This window comes from Osmerus mordax, chromosome 7, assembly GCF_038355195.1.
Source record: "Osmerus mordax isolate fOsmMor3 chromosome 7, fOsmMor3.pri, whole genome shotgun sequence".
NCBI classification, from domain to species: domain Eukaryota; kingdom Metazoa; phylum Chordata; class Actinopteri; order Osmeriformes; family Osmeridae; genus Osmerus; species Osmerus mordax.
Window position 1 is genome coordinate 8,359,012 of NC_090056.1, and position 11,965 is coordinate 8,370,976.

The following is an 11,965-nucleotide window of genomic DNA, read 5'->3' on the forward strand; positions in this document are numbered from 1 at the left end:
AATAAAATGATGGTTTAATCATAATATCTTCAGCATATAAATAGTGCATAAAACAAACTGTAAAATTGAGGCAATACATTTAGCCTGAGGAAACAATCCCAACTGTAGCTTGTATGACACGGCAATAAACTGAACCAACACTTAAATTAATACTCTGTAATGTGTTTCAGATACAAATAAATGTAATCAGAAATAATTAACCCCATTATTACGGGTTAAAATCCCATACCAAGTGATGGACAGAAGACTTACATGTTCTAGTGCCATTTTCACCAGCATTAGCATGCAATTTGCCTCAACTATGGGATGCAAATAAAGGCTGGTACACAGTGATTTTGTCTTTAAAGGATTGTTGAAATATTTGTGACTGTATCTGTCATAATATCTGCTTATTAAATTTGCCTTCTTTAAATCTTAAATAAACAATGTGAAAGAGAATCCAAACAGGTCACTTTGAAAATAAAAGTAAACTATGGATTAAAGCATCATGCAGCAAAATAGCCACAAGCCAAAACATAATATTACAACCAATAAGCAAATAAACAGCTTTCTGAACCACTACACTATACAAGGAAAAGTGTGTAAGTATTGTGGAGGAAATTGGGATTTCCTATGTACTTACGTTATTCACTAATTAATAGAACTTTCACTAATCGATAGAACAAGTCATTGGATACTAGTTAGTATGTTCTCATGTGAGTTTGCTATTGATTAAAGTAGATTGTGTGTATGTGTCAGGTTGAATAGATGTTCGGGGTCAGGAGACAGTACTTGGCAAACGTCCCTTGTAATGACGACGGGGAGAGCTCCACCTATGATCTCTCTCTGCCCTTAGAGTGGTGATAGGCTGGGAGCCGTGAATCTCTTTCTCTGTGACTGTTGTTACGTCATTACTGCCTGACTGTCACTATCTATGTTTACATTCTTGTGCCCTATATAAGATGATCCTCTGGCCTTCAGAGCTGAGAGAGACATGATTGAGACCTAAGCCTGGTGTTGTGTTTATTGCCAAAGGTCTGGTTTTCTCGCCCAATCTGTAGTTTGATAATACTTTATATACTTACTTTGATATAAATTATGAACTCAACTGAACTTAATCACTCCGTTAATGAAAAGACGGACAAAACCCTTTCTTCATCAGTACCCATGCATGTGTGTGCTGTCTTGTGAGTGAGAGATGGAGTTAATAAAAGAGTTTCCAGTTCCCTCCCTAGCGGGAGAACTTCCTGGTTCTGAAAGCAGGGATCATGAGCTGGTGAGATGCTGACCTCTCCTCTTCTATAGGAGCCAGCTCCTCCGCAGAACCCCACTTCTTCTTAGACTGGAACAATGACGCCAGCTTCCTGTTCCTCCTTTCTGGTGCCTGGCAGGTCTGAAAATCTAGAGTTCCGTGGAGGACAATAATATTATTATTCAGAAGACACATGATCCCAGTGGTCCTGACAGTTTTCAAAGCAGCAAACTGAAGCACAATGCTGTGAACAAATATTCCTATAACTCAGAAAGTGCATTGAAAAGAACAGATACTCACGTAGTTGACTGTCCCCCTCTGATGAACCCCTGATGTTCAGATAATAGCAGGCAAGATGGCCGCTGTAGTCTCTGATGTTTTCTTTGGCACCTGGGAGAGCAGGAGGGAGATATTCACAAGCAGGAACTACCCATCAATGGAAACGATATAACATCTGCGCTGATGATCTGACACTTCGACACCCTAATGGAGATATCACATGGTTTCCAAAACACAGGTAGCTGTAGCAGAGTTTGAAAGCGAAACTTCTTATGCAAGACTGCTACTTTCACAATGATTTACCATACGATTGAATGAGCAAGTCCAAGATGTGTCGATGGCCATGCAATGCTGCGATATGCAGTGGTGTGTACCCCTACAAGACAAAAACGGGTGAAGGAAAGGTGGCAGGCCTTCTGGGTTGTCATAGTACAAAAAACACAGCAGGGCCGTTAATCATCCAGGAATGTTCCTCTGGGAAGACACGCTCTTGTTTGCAAGGAGAAGTTTAGTACTGACAGACAAGCTTTCCTTCAATGCTCTGACACTTTGTTCACACTTAAGGCAAAGCAGGCTGCCTTCTTAGGACTTCTGAACATCAAGCACGTCACCTCTGACATCCTCACTGGGACTAAAGGTCAGGAGTCAACTGTGAAAAAGTGTTTGAGTGCTTTAATACCTACCGCCTAGAGTTTCCCATGACCAAACACAGCCAAGCAAAACACCAGGAGAGAGAATATACAAATTAGCAGAGGTTATGGCAACACAGCGTAATGACAAAAACATAATTTGCTGGTAATTCTCTAAAATTGTTCACGTTTGGAGTAAAGCAAGTTGGTACATTGTGACAGTGTTTTGGGGAAACAATTAACATGACATGACATGATTTATTAGAGGCACACAGCATCGTGCTATAACGAGTGCTGCTGTAATGCATTTGCACAGCTGGAGGTTCACAGGAACCATTAAGATGCATTACATCATAATCACAAACAACAGTCAGCCCTAGTACAACTGTCCAAGCAAACTTGCCTCAGTGACTGACACAAACTCAACATACCAGATCACTTCCTGTTTGCCAAAAGGTTGTGTAAAGAGAGGTACTCACATACTGCAAGAGATGAGAAAACCAGCATTAGTGACTTAAAGTGTAGAATATAATAGTTCTTTTATCTCGAAGATGATTCTCAGAATGTTCTCAAGTGAGCATTCGTCTATGACAGACCATTTTGATAACACTGTTAATTAACCAGTGTATATGCCAAAATAGATCCTGCTTTTGAGCCACAGAAGATGTCTACTCACAGACTTGATGTTGACATCAGCCCCTGCATTGGCCACCAGAGTGGTCATATCCTCCTTGCCATGTTTGGCTGCCCAGTGCAGAGCTGTCTGGAGCCAACAAGAGAAGAGGGCAGAGTGTCAGGGAAGAGCCCTAGTGTTTCCCTTCTCCCTGTTCTTCAACACAGTGGTGATAGTCATACCTTGAAGGTCCAGATTTAATATCAAATGTAAGTAATCCCCCTTCCACAGGCACAAGTACTGTTGGCACACAGTAATAGGCAGACGTTTTTCGCCTTCTAAGCAGTAGTCTAAACAGAGCAAAGCAGGTCAAGATCTTTGATGGGCTATGTGGGGCAAAGCAGCCAGCTGTGCACAGGAGGAGTGCAGGGATGGGGGATGGAGGGATGGTTTCCTGCCATCTAACGGAGACTAATTACAAAACAACACTGCACTGTGCCCACGGCGGGGGGGAGGGGGGTAGATGCCTGTCACTGGGGGGGAAGATTGATGATGTTGGTGTGACCTGCAAAGGGTGGACCCACCCAGGCATCAGCCCACTGACAGCAGCCGTCACGCAGACAGAGCCCCCGCCACACGAACAACACACACGCGCAAGGTTGGCTGCCACACACACACACATACAAACACACGAACAACACACACGTTCACACACATGTTGAAGGACAACTCAGGACTTGAAGAGAGAGCGGCAAGCACAGAAGACACGTGCGCGCGCGCACGCAAATCACATCCACCTGTTTGACAGGGTGCAGCTATAATCCACCGTGCTACTCTTGTCAGGCTGTTTCTGACTACTAAGACTGTGTAATTAGGGGCTGTTCAACAGGTGAAGGCACAAGCGCTTTGCTGCAGATGTGTAAACCGGGGAAGTACAACCAGGGAATCAGAGACAGACTCGACACACAGAAATCGTGTGTGAACCTAAGTTGGCTTCCTCAGAAACAATCAAGGGCCATGCGCCTCTTCATTAGCAGCAGTAAGAGAACATGTGCCATCACTACACAACACGTTTCATCAACGACATTATGAACCACGCGCCCACAGCGGCGCGTTACTGTAAGAGCTGTGTGGGGGCCCCGGGGGAATTGGGCAGACCTGGGGCCGTCTGGGAGACAGATTGTGATAGATGAAGTCTGGATGGAGTATCTCCATTTCTATTGTCCCCCGCGTCAAACGCTGAAGACAGATTGGCCGGCCGGCTGTTTGACTGGCAGTTTGAAGGCTGTCCTAGTGGGCGAGGGTGACGGACGAGGCAGGACAGGATGTGGCGTCTGGCCTCCTCGCGCCTCTCGCTCCTGTCCCAGCCCACCGGGACGTCCCCTGCCTGCCGTGCCGCTGGGTGACAGCTCTGTCCCCAGCAGCACACTCCCAGTGTGGAGGGCTGCAGCGGCTAAAGGGCTGAGGGACGGTCAACAGGAGGCTCAGTGACGTGTGGCCGACACCTTCCTGGGCATAGAGGACGACACAGAGGGACGACACAGAGGGACGACACAGAGGGACGATGGAGGGAGAGGTTGATGTACTTACAAACTGTCGGACAGGGAGGGGAGGAAGTCCATCACAGCAGGGGTGGACAGGGATGTCACAGGGACCGGAGGAAAAGACGGGAGGGAGAGAGAGAGAACATATAAGAGAAAGAGGAAGGCACACATTTCGATGCAATGATGAACTCAATGTACTAGGTCTGAGTAGGGTGATTCAGGATGATTTATACAGATTATCAAGATTGTTTCATTATAACCCGGCCCAACTCTGGAATACTTCTGGGTTATCTTGTGAACCACAGGTATAGCTCTGATTGAGTCCATAGGAACCACTAGCTCTGAGTCTATATGAACCACAGGTATAGCTCTGATTGGGTTCATAGGAACCACTAGCTCTGAGTCTATATGAACCACAGGTACAGTTCTGTCCTCAACTGATTCCTGGGCCTAGGTCCAAGGACAGGCCGGACTCTCCAGGGCAAAGCCTTCTCTCTCTCTGCCACGGCAGGGCAGGCTACAGAGGACTTCAAAGCTGCCTGAGGGAGATTTAGCACCTTCCCGAGGACACGGCCAACATTGTTCCTCAATTAATCCCAGGCTGCTCTATTACTTTCAGATTATCTTTAAGTGGTTGAAGTCTTTGTGCAGCATTAAGAGTCTCTCCTTAATCCCCCTCCATCTCCCCATCTCCCTTCACTTCAATGGCGGCCGTGCTATCTTGTCCGGGTGGGGACAGCAAAGGCTTAGGCCGCTCTTAGAAGGTGGTCTGCCACAGGACACTGTGAGAACTCTGACACAGGGGAGGGACAACAAACATGAGGCCAAATCTCTTAAGCGCACAGGGAGACAAATGAAAGGATTTGGGTTGTCAGGGGGGGACAAGAGCTAAAAAGCTATCTTTCATAATCCTTTTGATAGTGGATCTTTGAAATGCATGATCGAGATGTTTCTACACAAGCTTCTTCTAAGGATACAATTACGTAGAAAATCACACTGAAATGACTGTCTGGAATGTATACAGATAAAATACAGGGTTGGCTTCACGGGTAATAGTACTTAAAAAAAACTGGGATGCATCTGATTCTATACAAACAACATGTATCCTTCTGGTAAAGGACCAACTTCCAATTCAACTTTGTCCATTGTTAGGCAAAGTTGATTGGGAAAGCTCAAACTGGAATGCAGAACAATGGATGGGGATATTCCAGATAAAAAGCAGACTAGATTTGACATCATACTGTATAAATAGTCAGTTCACTTACCCCCTGAGAAAGACAGCCAGGGTCACAGTTGGGAGAAATGAAATTAATGTAAAAAAGAAAATTAAATCAGTCCAAAATCACATAGCCCATGTATGTAGGCCCACACACATGGAACACACACACACACAGGCGATGTACACAGAGAGAATCTTAGTGGATGTGTACTCACTGAGGTGAAATCCTGGTTTGGGCAAATCAAAAGAAAAGAGAACCAAGGATTAGCGGTATTCTGGCAGTATTTCACAAAACATACATCACAAGATACTCAAACCACACCAGGACAGACACCAGTGCACATTCCAACATGGCAGCCTCTTGGCTAGCTATCTTTACTCTTTAATCAGAAATGTGGAGTGTTTAACTCTGGGCCCTAGCCTTATATAGAAAGGCAATGTTGGAGTCCAGTACCTTTTTGTTGGCCAGGGAGGGGTCCTGTCTAAGGAGCTGAGACAGGTCAGAGGAACGACCACACGCAGCTGAGTAGATCCATTCCTTCTCCACTGGCTCCAGCTAGACCAGAGTAGGAGAGTCAACACACACACACACACACTATAGAGCTTTATACACAAATTGTGCTACATTTCTAAATCCAAAACGTCCACATCAACAGCCTTTTCAGTCACTTATACACACACACACACACACACACACACACATGCTCTTACAGCCCTATGAGCCATATCACAATCATTCACAGCTCAAAACTACAGTGTTGACAAAAAGACTAAGAGACGGGTCGAAATGTTGACATGAGTAGATACACATTTTTGTGGAGGGATCTTGTACAGTTCAACACGGCTCCCTAACGCTCTGCCCCACAGGATCAAGTGAAGGTTCAATATGAGAAACCCAACTCACAGCCACAGATGTGGAGCCCATGCTGCCCATACAGTCCTCTTCCTGCTCAGACTCTGACTGGAAGACAGGTAGACACATGGAAAGGAACATTGTGATCACTTCATTGCTACATTTATATGCAAATGTCATTCATTTAGCAGACACTTTCATCCAAAGCGACATACAAATAGTGCATTAAGTACAGAGGAAATGGCTGAAATAGTGCTGGAAAAGTAACTGGCAAAGTTCAGATTCAAGTTGGGCTCTAAGAAACAGACTGTGGTAGTATGTAAATGAACCTAATGTGCTTATCTGGCCCTGGCTCACACACACACACCAGTGTAAAGATCACACGGATTTCACCTTGAAGTGAGGGAAGGAGACCAAAGGCTGCCAGACAGACAGGTAGATTAGTGAAGAGGCAGACGTGTCGTTTCACACCAATTATTACTATGAGCCTGACAATTAACCAACACAAACGTCTGCCTGTTGCAGGTCTGAGCATATGTTTGCTTTTTTGCAAGGGGTCGAAAATGCTTGGAAAATATTGAACACATTTGACTGAATGTACCAAAGTGTCATAGAGGTTGATTAATGTGTGGGGGAAATGGCACTAGTTTTCCCTGCACTTTGAGGAGCACTTGACTTCTAATTGTTTTCAGATCATAGAGGGACATGGTGTTAAAACACACAGGTCTTTCATGTTACTCACACCAACTGTCACACTCCGGGCATTTAACAGAAAAAGTGGAAAGATATTTATCCAGCCAATTCCACACCGGCACATGTCCATAGGACCACTTTGAGTTGGAAACAAAAATAAGTCAGTAAAAAATAAGTTTAAAATGAAAATCACTGGCTTAATCCTGATCAGTCACAATCATCTTGACAAGTTCCCCTTTCAGCATTTTTCTCTTTTTCCATTCCATTTGTCTTAAGTTAAGCAATGAATACTTCCACAAACTCAAACTTCAAGAAAAAAGCAGCCAGAGTAAGAGTAGTTTCTGTGTGACCTATCAGGAAGTGTAGCCAACCACAGGGTTACAGGGAGTACACAAGGGAATCATTTCTGGCTATTAAGGTTCTTTCCGCACGCACATGATGACGTTCTGTTAAGTTATTCTGACATTCAAATGTGTTTTCACAGAAATGTAGACTTCAGATTCCTCTTTATCAAAGGAATCCCTAGATGTGTAATGGTCAGGTTAGCTGTGCTACCATAAGGTGGAATCAGAGCTATGTTATTTACAAAGTGTCCTAAATACAGTGTTCATTCGTGTGACTAAAACCAACCCACTTAATCAGATTGTGCTGCTATATTAATCTACTCTAACATATTTAATCTGTCTATTGTTTAGTCCATCAAAGAAAACTATATATTTCTGCATGAATCTCAATCTGTTTAATGGTTAGAAATGATCATTATCTTTCTAATGAGTTCAAACATGTTACTGCTTACCATAATGACAAAGGGCTTTAGTCAAATGCAAATTGCCATTAGTTTCAAATCCAGTTAATTTAAACACTGCCACCTTGTGGTTATTTGCTGTATCACATCTAAATGTAACTCCTGAAATTTCTCAGAAGAAAGTTAAGAGTATAATATATACATTAATCTTGAGATGGTTCTGACCAAATTAAAATCTCTTAATACTCTTCACCACATTATCTGTGATGTGGAAGGGTGTTCTGGGTCTCCCCCCAGTGAAAGTCTGATCAGACCTCATCAGACCTAGGTCTCCTAATCCTCCTAATCCTCCAAGAAATATGGCCAACAGCTTCCTGGGCCAACTCAGCATCTCAAAAGAGAACAAAGTCATGAGCTAAGGTACATCATGCTGAGGACTGTCCTGTTACCTTGGACCCTAAATCCTTCTCATGGTCATCCTCTCCATGACTTGGTGCTAGGAGTTCCTCCACCTGGACAGCAGGGGATTCCTTTACAGTGGGCAGTGAGGTGGTCCACTCTGTGGGCTGGTCCTGGGACAGGAAGATAATGCCATATATGACAACACAGAAAGGGTCTCTTAAGCCTCTTGGTCAACTGTAACCATTTCTGCTTACTGTATCAGTTTAGCCAACTGTAATCTCACCAACTGCAGTGTTATCCAGAAACTGCCACAGCTAGAGTTCACGCTGAGTGAAACCACTGTTTCTGTTGTTTCCTTTCTAATACTGCTCAGGCTCGAGATAATGTTTGTCTGCATGTTTCACACTTCACCAGCTTAGAGTACATTATATTCTAAAGCTATGCATGTACAAACAAGAATACTCTTCATAAACAATATGTGTAAAAGCCATTTTGCCAGTTTATCAAACACTTAGTGTAAGTATCATAGTGTGTTAGTAGTGGAATCCACTCAAATAAACCCTGACAAAAGCTTTAAAACTGCTACACTCTTTGAGTAAAGTGTGACTATAACATGGGATACAGGCTGTGCTTGCCCTCCTTATCAACAAGGTCTTGTTTGCACTTTTTATCATTTACCTCTGGGACGTTTTTACCAAAGTCATTGCTACTGAACTCATATTCTTAATCATTATGATATTCTGAATCAATCTGAATTCTCTGATTCCTTAACCCTTCCTGTAGGAAACAGAGACAGATTATTGTATAACCTGGTCAGGTAGAGTACATTACAGGCTACTAGAGCACACAGTAGACATTCAGAGTTCATCATTTATCATGGTGGGATCTCACCTCCGGTGTGGGCTCCTGTTCAGGGGCCCCTGTGACGGTGATGGTGGGTCCTCCATACCACATCACCTGGGCAGGCCTCTGCCTGCTCCCCTGGTCTGGGGACTTTGGAGGGTACAGTTTCAGTTCTGAGTCCGAGCTCTTGAGGTCCTTCTGGGGGCTGGAGAGAGGGGAGAGCATTGTCCCCTCCCAGAGCACTGTGGCAGGGGAGCTGGCTGGGATGCCTGGGCTGACTGGGCTGCCTGGGCTGGCTGGGATGGCTGGGCTGCCTGGGCTGCCTGGCCCTTGAGCCTCCTTCCCTGTCCCATGATTCTCTGGATCACGCTCCTGTAACAGCTGTCGGTACTTCTTTTTTAGGACCAGGTACTTCTCACCCTGAGAAAGGGTATGGTAGATGGTCAGATATGCAGACAGACACAGTAGCAGACAGACAGGCATTGAATAGAAGAGCCCTATTTTATACTACGTCTTAAAGAAACTATGAAGTTGTTTATCCACAACAACAAAATACATTCATGTATACAGTGATTGGGATGAGGCCACATGTCTTTAAGGAAACAGAGTTCATGGAAAACCTAGCCAGATGCCTTGACAGACTCATTATTGCAAAATCTCTGTTTTTTCTGTGGAAACATGCACAAAGTATATTTTCACATGATCTCAAAGAAAACTGTCCTCAGAGTGACACACTCATCACACTTACGTTCTCTGACTTCACTACTGCAATCCTGTCAATGATGAGTTTAAATTCCTCTCTGTATTTAGCTGTGGAAAAGGAAGGCTTATTAATTTCTCAATAGCCCCATGTGGCTTGTTTGCAAGGATTCAACAGACATTATAATGAAACAAACATCCTTCGGATCATCATTCTAATTACATCTAAGCTCACATCAAGACCACATGATATATCTAAAGATTAAATAAGCACTCAAACAGTTGCTCTCAAGCTCCAGTATACAATCACAGACTAATTCCAATCAACACAGAAGAAAGGATGATGGCTATTTGGAGAAGTCGCTGTGGGGCCTGTGAAGGTTGGTGGATGATGTTGGTGGATGAGGTGTTCTGTGTCTTAATCCTCCCACCCCCTGAGCCAGGCGGGCCAGAGGCTGCAGATGGGAGGACAGCTATTCCAGTGCTAACCAAACGCAGCTCGGGTTGCAAAACAATCATACCAAAACAGTCGCTGGGAAAGGGACAAAGAGGAAACCAGACCTCCTCCAACTCCCCCAAAAACCACTCACTCATCCCCAAAGGCCCAAAGTGTCTCTATTTTTGCAGCAAGGCTTTCCTGTGGGAGCCAAACAAGTATTGGTTGGTTGGCTAACATAGCTGTTACACCCCGGACCACTATCAGATGAAGCTAGCCACTGCCAACATTTTAAATGTTTGAGTATGTGAATCTCAGACTGAAGTTCATATTTCTGTGTCTGACTAAGCTCTCCTTGACCTTTAATATTCTGTAGCTCTCCAGTGTTCTTGGCTACATACCTAGACAATAGTGTTTTCATGGACATAATGCAGTCCATGTGTCCATGGACTGTTCAATATATACGCTGGAGAATTTCACTTGAGAATGTTGCTAAGGCATGTGTGGGTGGACAATTGAACGCTTTCCTTTTTCCTGACAGCAGGGGGAAAGAACATTCAGCAGAAGATAGATACATGGTTCACACATACACAACAGGAAATCCAAAGGAAGCTGCCACTTACATCTATCAACAAAAGAATTCCGGGCGTACCAGTGAGTAACACAGTGTACATGTTGAGTTACACATTAGCCTAAGATAGATATTGAAAACACACAGCAACTGACACATCAGTGCTTTCACATTTTCCAAGAGTGCTCTATCCTGACAAACATAGACTCTATCAGAGACCTAGAAATACAGCCTAAATTACAGTAAATTAAAACACCACAATCACAATTATGTCCTTGAAGCTGGAAACACATGCTGCTGTGACAGCCATTAAGTAAGAGGACATCATTTCCCTGATTGGAGAGCCTTGTCAGATGGCACAATATCAAAGCAGCTTTCTAAACCTCTGTCAACAACTGCTCCACTGATACAGCATCTGTACAGTATGAGCAGACAACTGTCACACAAGGTCACATCGGATAATCATATTATAAAGTGGGCTATAAAGTGGTCTAACATGTTAGGCAAGCTCAGTGAGCGCTCAAGATGCATAGCCTATCAAGACGCATGTGAATGTATAAAATACACAACTGAAAACAGTTCAGGGAATATGGCAAACAATTGTTGTTTGTCTTCTTCCAACTGTCTGTACAATGGTTGGTGTGATTCGGTGTAAGGCACTATTCAGGCTGTTTCACTTGGCCTCGTAGAGGAAATGATAGAATTCCTTGTGTAATTGCATCTGTTTACACAACCTTTAATCTAAAGCAGATGTTTGGTTTACTCGAAACGAGTAGACAACAATGGAATGAAACGACACGCTGCTTGAAAACTGAAAGACAGTTGATTTCTGATACCATATTTAGCATCTGTGTCGATCGGTTGAATGGCAGATGTGATGCACGAGGTGATCCACTGAACGGTCAGTGACTTGCGTCAATTCACCCTTCACAAGTCTTCTCTACTGTAGTTTTGTGAGCTCTGGACAACTGTTGCTGTTATATTTTGTTTAGAATTTGTCCATTCTCTGATATATTAGAATGCTACTTACCACGCAATTGCAAGTCGCTATGGCCAATAAATGGCTTATATGTCTTCAATAGGTCTGCATTTTTTACTTTGCCTCCGGCTGAATAAAAATAATCCAGCAAAGATTCTTCACTGACATCCATTTAGCCTAATATGTAAACGTTTTGTATCCACAAATAAATTATGTGTTGGTCACCATG

At 43.7% G+C, this 11,965-nt stretch overlaps 1 protein-coding gene across 1 annotated transcript; it reads right to left on the minus strand.

Annotated features, from left to right (window-relative positions):
* LOC136945911 (ankyrin repeat domain-containing protein SOWAHA) lies at positions 1–11,965 on the minus strand. Its single transcript, XM_067240035.1, has 12 exons — positions 11,788–11,965; positions 9,800–9,861; positions 9,100–9,471; positions 8,256–8,378; positions 6,420–6,476; positions 5,970–6,071; positions 5,731–5,742; positions 4,343–4,345; positions 2,816–2,902; positions 1,814–1,886; positions 1,532–1,621; positions 1–1,380 (listed from the first exon to the last, which is right to left on the minus strand). The coding sequence occupies exons 1-12, from the start codon at positions 11,906–11,908 to the stop codon at positions 1,211–1,213; spliced, it is 1,272 nt and encodes a 423-aa protein (XP_067096136.1). The 5' UTR covers positions 11,909–11,965; the 3' UTR covers positions 1–1,210.